The sequence below is a fragment of the Canis lupus genome, chromosome 4 (genome assembly GCF_011100685.1).
Source record: "Canis lupus familiaris isolate Mischka breed German Shepherd chromosome 4, alternate assembly UU_Cfam_GSD_1.0, whole genome shotgun sequence".
In the NCBI taxonomy this organism is placed as follows: domain Eukaryota; kingdom Metazoa; phylum Chordata; class Mammalia; order Carnivora; family Canidae; genus Canis; species Canis lupus.
Genome location: NC_049225.1, coordinates 40,128,492 through 40,147,881, shown reverse-complemented (window position 1 = coordinate 40,147,881; position 19,390 = coordinate 40,128,492). Strand labels below are relative to the sequence as shown.

Here is a 19,390-nt window from a genome sequence, read left to right as displayed (position 1 = left end):
CTCTCCTACTATCAAGATATGGCACCAGAGTGGGACATTTGTTACAACTGATGAACTGACACTGACATATCACGATCACTCAAAGACCATAGTTTATATTAGGGTTCAATCTTGATGTACATTCTATGGGATTGGACAAATGTATGATGACATGTCTCCAGCATTATAGTATCATACAGAAGAGTTTCACTGCCCTAAAAATCCTCTGTGCTCCACCAAATCATCCCTCCCTTTCCTAAACCCCTGGCAACCACTGATCTTTAATGTCTCCCTAGTTTTACCTTTTCCAGAATGTCATAGAGTTGGAATCATATAGTGTGTAGCCTTTTCTGATTGACTTCTTTTGCTTAGTAATATGCATTTAAGGTCCTCCATGTCTTTTTATGGAAAGGCATAACATTTGGCTTGTTGGCTTATTTCTTTTTAGGGATGAATCATATTCCATTGTCTGGGGAGATTACAGTTTATTTATCCATTCACCTACTGAAGGACATCTTGGTTGCTTTCAAGTTTTAGCAATTAGGAATAAAGCTGCTGGGATGCCTGGGTGGCTCAGCGGTTGGGCACCCGCTCGAGGCTCAGGTCGTGATCCCGGATCCTGATTGAGTCCCGCATCGGGTTCCCTGTGAGGAGCCTGCTTCTCCCTCTGTCTGTGTCTCTGCCTGTCTCTCTGTCTGTGTCTCTCATGAATAAATAAACAAAATCTAAAAAAAAAAAAAAAGAATAAAGCTGCTATAAATATCTGTGTGCCTGTTTTTATGTGGACATAAATGTTCCAGTTCTTTGGGTAAATACCAAAGCCACGGATAGTATAATGAGTATGCTTGATTTTGTAAGAAACTGCCACACTATTCCAAAGTCGCTGCACCATTTTGCATTCCTGCCAGCAATGAATGAGTTCTTTTTGCTCCACATCCTCACCAACATTCGGTATTGTCAGTGTTTTGGATGTTGGCACTTTCATTTTATTAAGAAAGAATAACGTCCTTGCCAGGCACTCCTTGGCCACCCCAGTGGCCCTTTGAGGATTCCATGCTCCACTTGGTGATAGGCGCTGGTTGACGGGGCTGACTGGCTCGTGCTACCCCCTTCTCTGTGAACAGCTGTAGTACCCAGGGTGGTCCCTGAATTGCTCCTGGTCCAGTTATTGATCCAGGGAGAGAAATCAGACCTACCTAGGCCTGTCAGCTGCTCTCCCAGGTACTCACCAGAGCTCAGATGGAGCTTTTGCAGGCTGCGGTCACTGGGGCTAAGTGGCTTTTTAATAATGCCCTCTATAGAGCAGGGCTGTGCTATGGACTATTCCTCCAGGCAGGCTTTCAGTTTGCACTGGTTCTGCATCTCCTAGACCTTGCTGTTTGGATCCTCCTTCATAGATTTGATGAGCTGCTCTAAGATCTGTTCAGTGAAGTCCTCCCTTGGGTTTATTTAGCCAGAGCTGGTTTCTGTCATCTGCTACCATAGAACCTTAAGCCAATACCATTTCATTTCTTGTAACTGCAGCTAAATGATAAAAGATATTACAGAAATTAAAAACCCTTCAAATGCAGCTGTAATTATGAAACATGCCTTCTGTGGTTGTAAATTGAAAAACCATATTAAAACACACGATCAAGAAACATTTTGTGTTAATATAGCAGTTGCCAGAATAAAAAAGAAAAGATCTTGGGGCACCTGGATGGCTCAGTTGGTTAAGCATCTGACTCGTGATCTCAGGGTTGTGAGCTGGAGTCCAGTTTCCAGCTCTGTGTTTGGCGGGAGTCTGCCTGAGATTCTCTCCCTTTCCTTCTGCCCCTTGCCCCGCTCACGTGCACTCTCTCTCTCTCTTTTCAAATAAATCTTTTAAAGAAAAGAAAAGATCTTGAGGCATGGTGGCAAATGTCATCATTAAAAATCTCTGATAGATATAATCATACAAAATGGCATATTAATAAAGTTATTCACTGTAGCATCATTTGCAAGACCAAAAAGCTGGAAACAATCTAAGTATCCATCAATAAGTAACTAAATAAATGGTACATCCATGCAATGAGACAATATGTAGTTATAATACTAAGAATAAGGTCTTTATTGATTAGGGGCAATCTCCAAAAATTATTCAGTAAAAAACGCAAGGTGCAGAACAGCGAGTCCAAAATCTGCCATGTATGTAAAGAGGGAAAAACAAAAAACAAAAAAAGAATCCCATGTATTTGCTTGTTTTTACATCAGGTCTCTCTGCAAAGATGTAGTTTGTTACCATCTATCCTTTCATGATTTGTGAAATTTTTCTAAATATTTAAAAAATGAGTCGCTATAACAGACATAATGAGGCATAAATAACTTATGTGCAGTTTTACTTGTCATAGTAAAGCACTACCCATGTAACTGCCACCCAGGTCAAGAAATATAACATTGTTGGAAAACTCTCCAATTGTCCAAAACTCCACCCTTTTTCTGGGGCTTCACACTCCTTAAATCCATTTCACTGCTCCTGATGGAAAAGTTACAGTTGTCTGGTATGTGATTCTATCCCCTCCTTTGTCATAACCCCACACCTTACATTCAGTGTTTGCTTGTATTTGCCCACATATTTACATCTTTCTTTGGTTTTCCTTGTCTTGTATCTCAAACTCCATATGAGCTTATTGCAATAATTAAATGAATTAAAAAGTATTTTTAAAAATTATCACTCTTAATTTCTAATATGATAAATATCAATAAATATAACCAACCCAAACTAAAGTTCTTTGGGGTCTTCAATAATTTTTAAGAAGTGTAAAGTGTTGGGACGCCTGGGTGGCTCAGAGGTTGGGCACATCTGCCTTCGGCTCAGGGCGTGATCCTGGGATCTGGGATCGAGTCCCACATCAGGCTCCCTGCATGGAGCCTGCTTCTCCCTCTGCCTATGTCCTGCCTTCCTCTTTCATATTTACTTATGAATAAATAAAATCTTAAAAAAAAGAAGTGTAAAGTGTTCCTGGGACCAAAATGAGAACTGCTGGTATAGTGAATTTTTACTATTTCTCAAGTCATTCCTTGATTTTCTCTCTCTGTGATGAATTGGGCATACCCTGCCAGGCCTTCATCTACCTGTTTTCTTGGGTGGAAATGGAACAACACTGCAATACTTTCCTCAGCTTTCAGAAAGCTGGCAACTTTTCTTTTTTTTTTTAACTTTTGGGACTTTTTTTATTTAATTGAGAGAGAGAGAGCAAGAGCAAGGGGAACGGCAAAGGAAGAGGGAGAAGCAGACTCCCCACTGAGCAGGGAGCCTGACATGGGGCTTGATCCCATGACCCTGAGATCATGACCTGAGCTGAAGGCAGCAGACGCTTCTGATGGAGCTACCAGGTGCCCCATTTTAACTATTTTTAAATGTATAGTTTAGTGTCTTCAAGTATGTTCACATTGCTGTGCAACCATCACTATTATCCATCTCCAGAAGTTTTCATATTCCCAAACTAAAACTCTGTTCCATTAAACACGAACTCCCCATTCCTCCCCCCCTGCCCCGCCCTTGGCCACCACCACTCTATTTTCTATCTCTATAAATCTGATGACTCTAGGTCCTCATATGCATGGAACCATACAATATCTGTCCTTTTGTGTCCAGCTTATTTCACTTAGCATAATGTTTTCAAGGTTCGTTCACATTGTAGCATGCACCAATACTCCCTTCCTTTTTAATGCTTAATAATATTTCATTGTATGTATAGATCATTTTGTTCATTCCTTTATCAATAGACACTGAGGTTGCTTCTCTTAGCTACTGTGAATAATGCTGCTATGAACACTGGTGTACAACTGTTTGAGTCTTTGCTTTTACTTCTTTTGGGTGTATATCCTGATGTAGAATTATACATCAAATAGATATTCCTGTTTCAGGTTTTGAAGAATTGTCCTACTGTTTTCCATACGTGCTGTGCCATTTTACATTGCCATATTTCTCCACACCCTTACCAACACTTGTTATTTTCTGTTCTTTTCATAGTAGGCATTTTAATGGGTGTGAAATCGTGTCTCATTGTGATTTTGATTTGCATTTCCCTAATGACTGATGAAATTGAGCATCTTTTCTTACGGTTTTTGGCCATTTGTATGCCTTCTTTGGAGGAATGTCTATTCAAGTCCTTTGAGCATTCTAAAATTGAAATCCTACATCTTTTGTGTTATTTATTGTTTCTTTTTATGATTGAATAGCCTTAAAAAGTTGCCCAGTGCTGACGGACTGCTTCTGAAAGCTGCTTGGGACAAAGACCTTGACAGGATGGCTGTGATTCTCCTGGTACACTACACATTTACAAGAGTTTCTCTAGAGTATGTACCTAGATGTGGAAATGCTGTTTAAATCAGGCCTACTTTTTTTTTTTTAAGATTTTATTTTTAATTAGTTTCTACACCCAGTGTGGGGCTTGAACACAGAGCCCTGAGATCAAGAATCACATGTTCTACCAACAAAGGCAACCAGATAGATGCCTCAAATGAGGCCTACTTTTTCAAGTGGTTTGTTCATTAGTCATTATTTTTATTTTCTGAGGACTTATGATTTCTTATGAAAGTGATTGGGATAATGAATACTTAATGAAGAGGGCCCTGGTACAGTGTCGTGGGATTTTTTTGATTGTTTGAACTAGTCTTCTGAAACACAGATACCTCTCACTTCCTCTTCCCAAGGCTTAGCATCTATCTCCTGACTCCAGGAGAATTAAGGCTGAAGTCCTTGGAAGTAGGACTCGCACCCCCAAATCTTCCTCAGGTTTCAGCACAGACCATGAGCAGTGCTGCTGGAATACTGGGATCAGCCTGATTTCCCGGGCCTCATCTTGGAAATGGGGCTGAATCCGAATCCCTATAAGGAGAGGGATCTGGGCAGCTCAGCATGATGGTCAAGTTGAGGAAACTGAGAATGAATGTAAAAGTACTTAGTGGTCAATATGTAGTCCAGTTATACCAGAAGCTGTTCCAGACACTGAGAATTCCAACTTCCCTACCCTCATGGAACTTCTGCTGTAACAATGGAGACAGTGAGCCAAAGCACCGTCATTTCTGGGAGGGATGGTGCTGTGGTTTTTCTGTCTGGTCTTGATCTTTCACAGTTTCCAGTCCTTTTGGTGAAAGGGCCTCCACATACTGGTGTCTATTTACATTTTTCAACTTTGATTTTGTTTCTGATGCTCACTGCAGTAGACTTGGAATATAGAAAAATCAGAGTCTATATCTTACATTGGATATAAATTTGAGTCACATGCTTTTGGAGTAGTACCAAAAATAATCATTTCCCTTAAGTGCAAGACTTGATACATGAATTGTACTTTCCATTTAATCCTATTGCAAACCGGATTTGAATTATTTGAGGTCCTCAGGAAGCCTTCCTGGTATAAAATTTAAGGTTACCCCTGGCCAGGCACATAGTGGTGTGTTCCCTTCCCTCCCCACTTACCCCCACCGCACACCCCCATCTGTTGTAATGGAGTGGGGAGGGTTTCAGCCTATAAGCTGAGTGACTTGCTTGATTCACTTCATCTCTGTCTCCTCAGTTGAAATAGTACCTGGATCCATTTCACAGAATTGTCTGGAGGCATGAATGGGCATACAATTCTAAGGGGCTAAGTGAACAGCAGACTAAATAACATTCAACAACTGGAAAACAATGATCACTAGATAATATAAAATAATATATGTAACAGTATACCATGTAAAGTAATAAGTATATGTTGTTTTTTTTACAGACTCAAGATCCTCCTGGAAGCACAGTTTTCATCTTGCTTTCTTTCTCTTGGAAGTATATCTTGGGTGGAGCCTCCTTATTCTAAGGCTAAGTCCTGAAGTTCAAGAACACCATGATTGATTTTGGGGGTGCACTTTAAAATTGTCAAATATATTATGTTATTTACATACACACACAAAAGATATTATAATTTGCAAAATTTAGTTTACCATTTAAGATTTATGTTTTCCTGTAAGCCATATCTCAACTGAAAAGTTAAATAATAGTAAAATAAAAATAAAGAGCATATATATGTATAGATTAAAGAATAATACAATCACCCAGACCAAGAATACTTCACAAGCCCCCACTGAAAGCTCCCACCATTTGCATTCCTCTTTCTCTCCCCCAGAGGCAACCACTATCTGAATTTTGAGTTAGTCATTCACTTGCTTTTCTTTCTTTTTTAGATTTATTTATTTATTTGAGAGAGAGAGAGAGAGAGAGAAAGAGAGAGCGCCCCATGTATGCATGCAAGCAGGCAGCAGAAGCGGAGGGAGAGAATCTTCAAGCAGACTCCCTGCTGAGGGCAGAACCTGATGCAGCAGGCTTGACCCTGCTGGAACAGGCTCTATCCCCCAATCCATGAGATCACAACTTGAGCTGGAACTAAGAGTCAGAGGCTCAGCCAACTGAGTTTTGTAGATGCCTCACACTTGCTTTCCTTTATAGTTTTGACATCTAGGTATATATCCTAACTAATACATCATTTGTTTCACCCATTTTCACCATTATGTAAATGGATCTCATTATCTCTATTCTTCAGTGACTTCCTTCTTTTGCTCACCTTTGAGCATTGATTCATCTTTGAGATTGATTCATGTTGATAAGTATGATATTTTCACACTTTCATTTTCACTGTTGTATAATATTCCCTTGTGCCAATCTCCTACATTTTATTTGTCTATCCAACTGTTGATAAGTATTTGGGTTGTTTCTAGTCCATATTATTACACACAAGGCTATTTTGAACTTCTTTGCATAATTATGTATGTCTCCAGGTGCACATATATAAGACTATCCCTGGGATATGTGCCTAGAAATAGAATTACTGGATCTAGGGTGGGCTCATAGTCAACTTTACTAAGTTGTGCCAAACTCTCTCCTAATGGCTTTCTAGAGGAAGTCACACCTCTTGCACGGGAATAATTCTCGTTGATGCTTACTCTCCCAATTTCTGGTACTTGTGGCTAATTTTTGCCAGTCTGGTGGGTGAATTATAGTTATTCATCACGACTTTTTGTTTTTCTAATTAATGAATAGATCAATCGTATTTATATATTTTGAGGCCATTTGTACTACCTCCTCCATGAAATTCTTGTTCATTTCTCTTGTCTACTCTTCCCTTTTGGATAATTTGTCTTCATTCATTCATTTATCACATTTTATTAATCATCTACAAGTGCCACTCTTCTACATGTTTGGGATACATCACTGAACAAAACAGTACATTAAAAGGTGATAAGGAGGGACGCCTGGGTGGCGGCTCAGTTGGTTAGGCATCTACCTTCAGGTCAGATTGTGATCCCAGGATCTTGTGATCAGGCCCCATGTCAGGCTCACTGCTCAGTGGGAAGCCTGCTTCTTCCTCTCCGTCTGCCTGTCACTCTCCCTGCTCGTGTGCGCACATGTGCACTCTCTCTCCGTCAAATAACTAAAATAAATAAATAAATAAATAAATAAATAAATAAATAAATATTTTAAATAATATAATAAATATTATATATAATATATTTGTTATAAATAAATAGTGACAAGGGTTAAAAGGAAAAATAGGGACTGCCACAATTATGTGTATGGGGGTACAATTTTAGATAGAGTATACAGATATATATCATATACATGATACAGACATTTGAGTAAAGACTTAAAAGAGGTGAGGCATTAGCCAGGAAAATATCTGGGAGAATGTCATTCCACACAAAGAGAACAGCCAATGTAAGGACTCTGAGGCCAGAGCATGTGCCAGCTTTTTGTGTGTAACAAAAAGCAAGGAAGCCAGAGAGGCCTGGAGTACAGTATTGCGGAGGAATTTTAGGATTTCGTTATATATTCTGCATACTCATGTTTTGTTGGCTACATGCTTGCAAATATCTAATGTAGACAATCTTTTCCTTTGAGTTTATGGGGTTTTTTTGGTGTTATATTTAAGTAACCTTTTCCTACTATAAGGTATAAAATATTTTCCTACATTGTCTTCTAAATGTTATATAGGTTTGCTTTTCACATTAACCCTGATTTAATTTTTGTAAATGGTCTAAGGTAGGACTCTAATTTCATTTGTTTTTTTTTTTTTTTTTTTGTCTAATGAAACACTATCTTATAGAAAAGTCTACCCTTTTCTCGCTGATCTTCAAAAATAACTGTGTTATGGATCATCTATGTACAGATCTGATTCTAGGGGGTCTGTTCTGTCTCATTAGTTTATTTGTCTGCCCTCGTGCCAATACCACACTGGGTTAACTACCATAGCTTTAAAAGCCCTGTTGCAGGGAAAGAACCTCCCTATCTTGTTTTCCTTATTGAAGAGTATCTTGGCTTTTCTTTACAGTTCCATGTGAGTTTTCAAGTCAGTTTGTCAAGCTATACTGTACACATACACAGCACTAGCATTTTGATTGGGATTACATTGAATCTATATAATACTTAGGGACCTTTTAAACTGTCATTTCTCTATTTACATGTTTTAAGCTTCAAATCTTTCCAAATGGCTCTTGAGATACTTAGCTAGGTGGCTAAGAAATCTGGATCATGGAAATAAATCAACCACCAGTGAGGACACTGAGCATCACAGTTTGCCTGGTGTTGGAGAAAAGAGGGAACTATTCTTTTTTATTTGTAAGAAGAGAGCTAAACTAAGGTCATCAGCAAGATAGGCTTACCTATTTATGCACAAGGATTTATGAAGGGCCACAGAGGAACAATAATAAGTGATAACTGTCGCATTCATTGACTATCCTAATTCCTTTCCACATAGAAGTTTTTAAAAAAGACCTCCCCTAGGGGCAGCCCCAGTGGCTCAGTGGTTTAGCGCCGCCTTCAGTCCAGGGCCTGATCTTGGAGACCGGGGATCTAGCCTTATGTAGGGCTCCCTGTGTGGAGCCTGCTTCTCCCTCTGCCTGTGTCTCTGCCTCTCTCTCTCTCTCTCTCTCTCTCTGCTTCTCCCTCTGCCTGTGTCTCTGCCTCTCTCTCTCTCTCTCTGTGTGTGTGTCTCTCACGAATAAATAAAATCTTAAAAAGAAAAAAGACCTCCCCTAAAAAGTTGAGGACAGAGGAAACCAGTTTGGGGTGGGGTAGAGCTATTGCCTGTCAATGCTGCAATTGAGATTTCTGTAAGCTGGAGTTTGGATGAGGTGGAAATAGTTGAGAGTATACTGAAAAGAAAAGGGTTTGGTGTTAGAACTCGGCTACTTCCTCACTATTGGAACAGGGCAACTCATAAAACCCTTTAAAGTTCTCACTTTCTTCATCTGTAAAATCGAGCCCATGATGCTCAATTAATTGTGGGGCTTCAGTGGCCTCATGCAGACTGAGAGTTGGCGGAAAGCCTGGCACACTCTAAACCCCTATGGAGGCTGGTTTCCCCTGATTCCCCTTCCTTTGGGACCTCAGTGTGGAACTTAGAATCTGGACAGAACAGACGGACTGTTTCTGAATAGTCCTCGCATGTTTCTCTTCTCTCCTGTTGCAGTACTGGCAGGCATTGGGTTGTGTACCCCACAGGGATGGCTTTGTGGTCTGTGCCAAGACCAAGTACCTCTCTCAACCTCTACTGCCTTGGTTTTACCCCTTTCTGCCCTCTTCCCTGCTCCCAGGGTCCCCAGAACTGCCTGGCTTGTGCGGTAGCCACTGTCTCACAGCAAACACACCGAGACCCTGAGATGGAAGAGTGGGGCCAAAGAGAGGAAACCTGACTCCAGTTTCTCCCAGACCCTCAAGAGCCAGAGTCTGAATGGTCTGGGGCCTCTGTGAGTTGTGGTTCTGCAACTTGCTGGATGATGAAAATCACCTGGTTATAAAATGCAGTTTTCTAGGCCCAGTCCCTGGGAGTCCAATTCAATGGAGGAGTTCAGGCAGGCAGGGATTTGGGTTTGGCCAGCCTTCAGCAATTTGTGCCTTTAGGCAAGTTGGAGAACTGCTGAGAATGGTTCAAGGCCAGGGCTCTACAGGCATCATCTGATTCAAGCACAGGCTCCCCTAGTCTGCGCTACCAGAGTGGCCTTAGATAGGCAATGTCCTTAACTTCTTTGGGTTTCAATTTCCTCCTTGGGAAACAACAGAATGAGATTTGCAGGTTTAGCACTTAGCCCTAGGCTTGGCACAAAGCAATCGCGAACAGATGTTAGGCAATAATCTAAGTTGTTATCCCGTGCAGCTGTGGGTTGGAGCAGGATAGGGAGCCTGTGGTGGTTCTGGGTGACCAGCCTGTGAGGGGTGCTCATTTTCCACCCTGTTCTGCCGTAAAGTCTCCTGAGATGCAGGAGAGTGCAGCAGGGTGTGTGTAGGGGGGCACATTGTCCCCCTGGAACCCCAGCTGCTATGCCTCCCCTCACTGTGAGATTTTGGGTGGGGTCATATCTCTCTGTGCCTGTTTCCTCTTCTACCCAAAGTGAAGAATAATTATGTGCCTGGCACATAAAAGCCTTCAAAGAATTGTTAGCAAATATTATTACTGTACTCTTTAAACAATTGGCAAACATTTCTTGGTGCCTTCTCTTGGAACTGGGGATGAGATGGTGCTGAGCACTCAGGCTTTAGAGCCAGCCTGCCTAGGATTTTAACCAAGCTCTGGCATTGATCAGCTGTGTGATCTTGGGGGATTTACTCCTCTGTTTTGAACCTAAGACTGATTCTTCATCTATTTCCTCAGTAGAATTCAGAGGTGTGAAAGAGGATTAGATGGGTTCACTCTGTAAAGAGCTCAGAACAGTGCCTGGCACAGGGTAAACTCTAGTAGTATTAAATAAATGAAATCCAAGCCATAGGCCCCCTTGCTAGGAGCCCAGTGTAAGGGGCAAGTAGGCAAGACCTGGGGACTAAGCCTCCTGCACAGCTGCGCAGGCCCGGGTCCCAGAGGAGGCAGGGGCACTGCCCAGGAAGGGTGCGCTTGCCAAGGAGCACAAGGTGTCAGTTGGCAGCGAGCCCTGAGTGCTCTGTGAGTTCTTTTAAACACAGGTATTGAGATACACAACATGGCGTTTATCTATACAAATAGATAAATAGATAAATAGGTAAATAGATTTACCGTGTATCTATACAAAATAAGAAGATGGGAGCTATTCTGATTTGGCAACAGCTTTATCTGCTGGCTGGGAATAATGCAAGGAGGCAAGAGCACATCCGGGCCAGAGTCGGGCCTGATCAGGAGGAATGAGGTGTCCTGGCCTCTGTTTGGGGGGGGACGATGGGGGGACACGCAGCCGGGTCTCTCCTCTGCCAGCCTGCGCAGGGCGGGCGCCTGGCTGCGGGAACCACTCCACCCCAGCCCGAGAAGCTGGCCTTTTTTTCTACTTAGTATCACGGTGTATCTTTCATTGTTTTTTAACCATGGGGTCGTTGTTTGATTTTTTTTTTTAATTAAATATAACTGCACTCCCCCTGGCGGTCCGGGAACGCGGAGCCAGCCTGCACCACCCCATCTCTGCACACTTTGACACCTCGGAGGAAGCCGCACTTGTTCTCACTAAGCGGGTGAGTTATGTAACAATTGGAAAACCACCACTACCGATTTAACCTGGGAATAGATCGCTGTGTAAATGAGGGTGTTGTTAGTTTAGGATACTTCTGACCCTGCAGTCCCCCCACCTACTGGCTCCCGGATCGACACCCTCGGCCAAGCCAAAGCAGTCCGTGCTGCTTCCCAGAGCTCTCGCACTGTAATTTGCCCCATCATGAAGCCTAAATATGAAGCCTTACACCTCATCCTACTGATGAGAGAGTGGGGTAGGCTCTGTGCCATGCCCAGAAGCAGGCCCCACTGCATCTTCCCGACAGAGAGAGCAACACAGTGTGGCACACCACCCGCTGTGCCATTTAGGAAAGCCTGAAGGGTTTCCCAGCTGCACGCTAGGGGAATGACCTTGACCATTACCATAACCTGGGGTCCTCTGTTTCATGGTTTGCAAATTAAGATGGATTAGAGAACTCCTATAAAGCATTTCGCCTGGACTCCCCACACTTGGTAAGCCCTGTGCCAGCCAGCCATTTTTACCCATTTGTGAAAGACATTGGGGTCACTCAGCTGGTCCCAGAAGGGACATGACAGAGAGAGAGTCATTATAGAAAAATCCTGGAGAGGGAGTGCCAGGCTGGCTCAGTCTGCACTGAGCGGCTCTTGATGTTGGGTTGTGAATTAAAGCCCCATGTTGGGGTAGAGTTTACTTAAAATAAATAATTTTTTAAAAGAAAAATCCTTGCGATATAATGTTAAGTGAAAGAAATATTTTTTTTTAATGTCACCACAGACGTGTGTAAGATGAAAAAGTCCAAAGGATGTGCAGGACCCCAGGGGGTCGTGGGCTAATCCACTGATCTGATTAACAGTGAGAACAGGGGTGAGCTCCAGGTAGAAGAATTTCCAAGGGTGTGTGAGTTAGGCCACGTGCAAGCCAGGGATGTGCCAAGAGTGCCGTCTGGTTGCCTGCTGGAGCTTCAGTGTGCCCCTCTGTGAGAATGGGACCAAGGCGTGCATCACCGAGAGGGATAGACAGCATCAAATGAGCTGGAGGTAAAGGCTTGATTCAGGGACCTAGGCCTGGAACAAGGAATGCTGGGACTGAACTCAACACATCTTCCTCCCTAGGGCGCTGGCCAGCTAGCTTGGACCTTGCAGCAGAGGAAATAAATCCTGCGGCCCAGACCCAAGCCCTGAGCTCAGCCTTCTCCCCTCCTTCACAGAGCCCAGTACGTAGCCCTGCCAGGGTCGACCCCATCCTCCTGGTGGCAACCAAATCAGCACCTTGCTCCGTTCTGGCAAGCAGTAGCTTTTGGAACCTCATGAGAACCTGTGGCGAGCCTGGGGGCAGCACTTACCCAGAAACAAGACAAGCCCTGGCTGAGCTGCCTGGGCCAGGGGTGGCAGCAGGAGGGCTCCTAGTTGCACCAGGCCTGGCTAGGTGACTCTTCCCAGCTATTAGAGCACATTAAGTCGCCTTTGGTCTCTGAAAGCCACAAGCATTGTTTTGGCTACGATCAGGAGCTCTAGGCCAAATGGCTTAAGCCCCACGAGCCAGCCTAGCCCTTCCTGGGGAAAATCTCAGAAAAATCTATATTCCACACAAGCCTAAAGTTCTGACTCCCTCCCACTTTCACCCTTTTTAAAGAAGCACAATTAATTCCTCCTGGCCCTGGAGACTGGGGATAGTGGAGCTGGAGGTCAGGTCTGAGCCGCCGTGTACTGGTGGGACCTGGGGTCAGACCAAGTTATTCTTGTTATCCTCATTTTACAGATGGGGGTGGGGTGTGTGTGCAGAGAGCAAGTCTCACAGCAAGCCGGTTTTTAGCTTAATTTCCCTAGCCTGTTTTCTCATCTGTAAAACCTGAACAGTAGCATTCATTGATCAAGACAACGGCAAAATTTGTTAAATGCGGAGAGGAGAGGACAGCCGTAGGGTTTGGGCGGGAGGTCCCCTGACCATGTGAATTCTTGTGGCCAAGCCACAGATGGAGGCACAGTTGGCAGGACACCTCTCGGCGGAGTCCACCAGCTGGTGAGGCTGCGGCCATGGGACCCCAGGCCCTCTAACCTAGCTGGGCTGGGGAGTTTAGGGAAGTTTGACAAGAGCTCTGGTTCTAGGTTTTTCCATCTGTAATATGGAGTAAGATGGTCTTTGAAGCAGGATGAATTATGATGCGTTCCAGTTGCAGAGGACTCAGGTCCCTTTGTTCTCCATTTAATGCCCAGCACCTCAACTGTGCCTGACAGGCCAGGCTGTAGTTTTCAAGGAAGTAAAGTTGGTGGCTCTGGGCAAGTGTCCTCTGTCTGTGAGGTAAGACCTGAAGCCGAACCTTTTATCCACCACTATTGGCTGTTTGCTCAGAGACAAGTTGTCATTAAACCTCGCCAGGCCTCAGTCTGCTAAATTTTAAAACAGGACATCTTTTTTTGGGAGTGATTGAAGATTACCAGAGACAATGCCAGGAAGTATCTAATAAAGGACCCCGGACAAGTTTATTATTATCCATTTGCTCAGTGAATGCCTGAACCTTCAACACAAGATCAGCTGGCAGGCGGGCTCTACTTTCTAAAATTCAATTTGGAAGCGCCGGAAGCTGAAAGAAGCACACATGCGGGATCAGCGCACTCTCTTTAATGAGAAGGGAATTCCCATTTCTTACAGCAACAGGTAAAAACATAAATACGGGTGGGTGGGCTGGGTGGGCGGCGGCAAGGCGGCAAGGGCCCGGGCGCCGGGCCCAGGCTCGAGGAAAGGTGCACCCGGGCTCCCAGTCCCAACTGGCCCAGGTTCAGCCGGTTGGGGGTGCCCGTGGGCGTTTGGAGGCCACTCTGGGGGCGATGGCTAAGGCACCAGGCTGCGGGATCATTCGCCGCAAGCTCTGTAAACGCGGCCACAAACTCTCCCGCGCTTGGGGACAAAGGCGCACGGGGCGAAAAGAGCTCTGAGGCCCCTGCGGGAGTGAATGTGAAATCCAAGGGACGTGGAGACACGTCGGGGTCCTCCCTCCCCCGAGACTCAGTGTCCCTCTCTAGAGCTGGGATCGGTCGGGGCGCCCCAGGTCCTAGGGCCCTTTCCTACCAGGCTCGGATACCGTGCAACGTGGACACTCCCGAGTTGCCCTGCGGAATCCCGGGGCTCTGCACCGCGTTCAAGTCCCCGACGCCAAAGTTCACGAAGTTGTTGTTGGTGGCGGCCGTAGCCGCCTGCGCCGGGGGCGGACCGGCTGGGTAAGCGGCGGCGCAGCTGTAGCCAGGGCTGCAGGCCGCGCTCCCGTAACCCGGATAGGCGGGGTAGGCGTTATAGCCGTAGGCGTTGAGGCCCACGCCGTAGGCGGGCGCGTAGGGCGCCGAGTCCCCCAGGCAGGGCTTGCCGTCGCGCACCAGCACCGGTACCGCGATCCTGCGGGCGGGCGGCGGCGGCGGGGGCAGTCCCACCAGCTCCAGAGTCTGGTCCTGCCGCTGCCGCTTGCACTTGTAGCGCCGGTTCTGGAACCAGATCTTGACCTGCGTGGACGTGAGCTTCAGCACGCTGGCCAGCTGGTCGCGCTCAGGGGCCGACAGATACCGCTGCTGCTTGAAGCGCCGCTCCAGCTCGTAGACCTGCGCCTGCGAGAAGAGCACGCGCGGCTTCCTCCGCCGTCGCGCCCTGGGTCGCTCCGCGCCGTCGGCCTCCGGCTTCTCCAGCTCCACCGCCTTCTGCAGTGAGCACAGCTCTGCGGGGAAACAGAGGGGCAGAGGGGCGCCGGGTCAGGCCAGAGCGGCCCGCTCCGCGGGGCGCCTGCCGGGGAATCCGCCCTGGTGGGTGCCACCGCGTGCTGCCTGGAGCGCCCAGCTTGGCTGCGGCTCGCGCCACCCAGGGCACTGGGCGCCGCGGACAGCTGGGACCGACCCGCGGCCCGTGAGCGTTTGCTGCAGCTTACTACGTGCCAGGCGGCCCAGGGCACTGGGGAGCGTCAGCCGGAGGGGTCCCTGCCCTCGCTCGGGAGTTCACCTTCTGGTGAGGGAGACGGACGGTGACTTAAGACTTCAGGCTGAAAAGAAGGTAAAGCCAGATGCTGCCCCGGGGGTGAATTAGATGAGGGCTGCAGTGGTTTGGGAATTAATTAATTAATTTTTAAGATTTTATTTATTTGAGAGAAAACGAACGAAAGACAGAGGGAGCACCAGACTCTCCGCTGAGCGGGGAGCCTGACGTGGGGCTCAGTGCGAGGACCCTGGGATTAGGACCTGAGCTCAAGGCACACGCTTACGCGACGGAGCCACCGAGGCGCCCGGGTTTGAGACCAAGGCCTCACCACAGGGGCAGTCACACTGTCTCAAAATTATGGAACCCAGAAGAAACAGAAGGGGAAGAGCGGTTGGTTTGCTGATGGAACACGCCCGCGCAGCCGCCATGGGGTCTGTCCAGCTCCCAGGAGGCCGCCTGGGATCCCGCCCTGCCCGCCTGCTCCAGCTGGATTCGAATCGGTAGCGGCCAGCGGAATTGACCCTCCGGCGGCCGTCCCGGGGCCTTCCGTCTTCTGGACAAACCTCTCTAGGCCAGAAAGAGCCCTCCTGGGTTCCCCGCGGCCCTTAGCTCGGCGCCCCCAGCCACCTCGGAATCGCGCAGATCCCGGCCACGCGCCCCTTCCTGCCGCCCCGCCCGCCTCTCCCCTCTCCCCAAACTCCCGCTGCTCTGCGCGGCGACCCCGCCACCTTCCACGGTCTCCTTCTTCATTGCCTCTCGCCTTGAGTCGCGCAGCATTTTCTAACTTTTTTTCCAGCAGGAGAGAGCCCCTCAGTCCCAGTAGCGTCGGGAAGCTGGGCCGGAAAAACAAAGCTGCTAACTAGATTCTTGAGAGTCCGCAGTATCTCACTTTTGAATCAAGGCCTTTGTGCCCAAAGATTCCACTGTCCTGGTACAAGGAGGAAAAGCCCCAGATACCCGGGCTACGGGTGGGCCATAGAAGGTCCTGGACCCTTCTCCCTTTGTAAGCAAAACCCTGTCCGGTGTGCGGCATTTTAACTTCTGTTTAGGCGCTTTCGGCAGATCCTGAAAAAGACCCTTAAATCAAAAACAAAAACAAAAACAAAACAACCCAAAACCCTGATATGGAGAATCTCTCTTTCTACCACAAGATCGCTAACTTCAGCAAGGCTGCTGCCTCCTGGGGCTTTGTTAGGCCAAATATCTATCTATCTATCTATCTATCTATCTATCTATCTATATATATCTGTATTTCTTTTGTCTCTTGTTTCTGATCATCTCAGTCCAGCATTTCCTCTAAACCTCCGATTGGACGCGGGGCTCAGGAGCCCTGGCGACGACCTCGCTTCTCACACTCCCATCCCCCTGTGTTCTGCCCACCGCCCAGGCACTCGCGTCTCCTCCGCCCAGGCCACAATTTCTCGGCGGCGGTTGGGGACACAAAAGCGACCCCAGGAGGGAGAAAAGGCTTGTGCTTGCTCCTCACCTTTCTTATCAGCTCGAGGGTCCTTGGCGGTGTCGGGGTCGCCATAGGCCCGCGGATAGAAGGCAGGGGCGCCTGGAAATGCAGGCGCACACTTGGCAGGCGAGGGCGCGGGGCCCAGCTCGGCGCGTAGCTCGGGGAGGGCGGGCGCAGCGGCCTCAGGCCCCGCGTAGGCCTCGGGCTTGAAGGCGGCCAGCATGCAGGAGGCGGGCGCCAGCGTGGCCTCCAGGCGCGCCGAGAGCTCCCCGGCAGCCAGGCTGCGCTGCTGCTGCTCCAGGTTCAGGATGTCTTTGACCGAGAACGGCGTGGGCGTGAGCGCAGGGCTGGGGAACATGGTGGCAGTGCGCGTCTCACAGCGCCAGGTGGGCGGCAGAGAGCAGCGCTGCCCACGGCCTTTGGCAGCCTCCCCGCATGGTGCCCGCCGCCCGCCCGAGCACCCGCCTTCCAGCTCGGGTTGTGGCCCGGCGGCAGGTAGTGCGGAGCACCAGGGGCAGCAGAGGCGGGACCAGGCCAGAGGAGGGGGACTCAGCTTGCCATTGGGCCAGGGGCCCCGATGACAGGAGCGATGAGCAGTTTCGTGTCACCTAATATAGTCATACGGCTCAAAAAAAAAAAAAAAAAAAAATCCTGCTCAGCTTTTTAAAGGGGCCGCGAGGCATTTGGAAGGCTCTCCTGTTGCTCCCGCAGCCTGACATTTCTCCGTAGTACTAGCCTGAAAACCCCATCGAGGCACTTACCTGGGAAAGGACCTGATTCTTCAGATCTGGCTGGCCTCTGGGCTGGGCTGGGTGGATCTGGGATTTGAAGAAATGTTCCCCATCACCTAAAACAGAATGGAAGAGTGAAGACTTGGTGGGGGTGCGGGGGGAGGGGAGTCATTTACAGAAATCTTAGAGGCTTTTTTTATGCAGAGTGTGTCTGCTTGGAAAGAGTTTGTAAAAGAAGAGCAGCCTGCGGGAGGTTTGCTCTGGGGTGATGATAGGATGGGGAGATTCTGGAAAATTTGAGGGTTCCGTTTGGCTTGACTTACAGGGGTAGTCATGCCCCAGTAGTTCCCCCTTCACCAGCAGCCCAGACCCTGGCCACAAGGTGGGTGGTTATGGGGTGGTGGGTGGCCACCTTCTATAGTAGTACAAGTTATATACACATACACACAACTCCAGGGGGCGTCAATGACGATCAATCTCCTCTCAGAGAAGTGACCCTCCCCTTAATAATGAAACAGATCCAGAATCCCACCCAATAAGCTCAGCTTCTTACAAGAGATCTGTTTTCTAGAGTATCCTAGCTTCCAGCCGCCTCGTTTCTCCTTTTCTGGAACCTACCATTCCTGCCTCTCACTTTCCCCTGCCCTTTTTGCCTAGTAGCAAGGCCTCCAAACGTCTGTGGCCCTAGAACTTCAGGCCCTGCCCAGGTTTAGCTCTCAGGCTGGTGGGGCTCCCCAGAGCTCATAGGGGCCAGGATTTCTCAGAGGTCTCTGGGCCAGCCGGGAGTAGGGAATCCCGCTGCACAGTGAGCGGTGGGTCCAGGTGCAAGGTGGAAGGGCAAGGCAGAGGGAATGTTAATTTTTAGCCCCATGATTAGTAAAGGAGGGACCTCCTATTAGACAAATCTGCCAATGTTTCAGGAGCACAAGCTATTGGGTCAGAGACTGTGCTGGTCCACCTCATCCCTCTGGATCCCTTGGGAGATCTGATGAAAGCTTGGGCCATGGCCTCCCCCAGGACACTGCGGAGGGGCGCTCTATTTTGTGTAGTTTCAGGATCCAGCAGGCAGAATGCCCCCCTGGGTAAAGTCCCTGCCTTACTCTACCCCTGGGGTCGGCAGGCTTGTGGGGGGAAGCGTCGATTTTCCCAGGCCGCGGCGCAGGCTTGTGTCGGCCAGGAGCCGGCGGGGCGCGGGGGCTTGCGAAGGACGGAGACTTGGAGGGCTCGGCTCTGAGGGCGAGTTGGGGAGTAGGGAAGAAGCGCTGGGGTAGAAGAAAGGCGCGCGGGGCAAAGGCAAGCCAAGGCCACTGCTCTGAGCGCCGAGGAAACACACAAAGGGACAAGGTGGCGTCTGTCCTGAACATGGACCTTTGGGTGCTCAAGCGGCACGGTGAGCCCTCGGGCAGTGCCGCGGGGAAGGGTGCGATCCGAGTAAGCACAGGCCTAACACTGGGACCTTTACGCCGCTCATCACGCCCACGCTCTCCGGACCGCGGGGAAGGCCAGTGGGCCACCGCGCGCCCTCGGCGAGGCCCGGAGCACTCGGGCCCGGACTGCCGGGAGCCCGGCCTGGGCCTTCGCGGCGGAACCCAGCATCGGTTCCCCCAGCCAGAGTCTACGCGCGGTTCTGGAATTGATAGCTGAGTCTGCGGAGAGAGGGCTTTTTCAAATGTGTGTGTAAGTGTGGCGGGATGTGGGGGGGTGGAGCTCGCCAGCCCCAGGAACCCTCCTCATCCCTCCGCCTCCAACCCCCCAACTCGGGTTCCCCCTTGACAGACCTGCAGATCGGCGGCCTCTCCCGCGCTTC

At 48.3% G+C, this 19,390-nt stretch overlaps 2 protein-coding genes and 1 long non-coding RNA gene across 4 annotated transcripts in view; 2 read left to right on the top strand and 1 right to left on the bottom strand.

The window, feature by feature from the left end:
- BNIP1 (BCL2 interacting protein 1) overlaps positions 1 to 6,042 on the top strand; it is a 48,172-nt gene extending 42,130 nt beyond the window's left edge. Inside the window, exon 6 of the mRNA XM_038534736.1 lies at positions 5,712 to 6,042. Within this exon, the coding sequence (XP_038390664.1) occupies positions 5,712 to 5,830 (119 nt within the window). The 3' untranslated portion in view covers positions 5,831 to 6,042. The remainder of the gene's footprint in view (positions 1 to 5,711) is intronic.
- A 2,898-nt stretch (positions 6,043 to 8,940) lies between these two features.
- Positions 8,941 to 16,510, top strand: LOC119871506. 2 transcript variants are annotated; one of them, XR_005358169.1, is made up of 5 exons: positions 8,941 to 9,717; positions 11,374 to 11,440; positions 12,552 to 12,652; positions 13,942 to 14,094; positions 14,905 to 16,510. It is a non-coding gene; the product is annotated as an uncharacterized LOC119871506 (long non-coding RNA). The 2 variants fall into 2 exon arrangements; XR_005358168.1 differs by having other exon boundaries at positions 8,941 to 11,440.
- Positions 14,073 to 17,387, bottom strand: NKX2-5 (NK2 homeobox 5). Its single transcript, NM_001010959.3, is given in 2 exon segments — positions 14,073 to 15,139; positions 16,880 to 17,387. Coding segments are annotated over 2 exon segments (969 nt in total). The 5' UTR covers positions 17,211 to 17,387; the 3' UTR covers positions 14,073 to 14,501.
- Between the last annotated feature and the right edge of the window lie 2,003 nt (positions 17,388 to 19,390).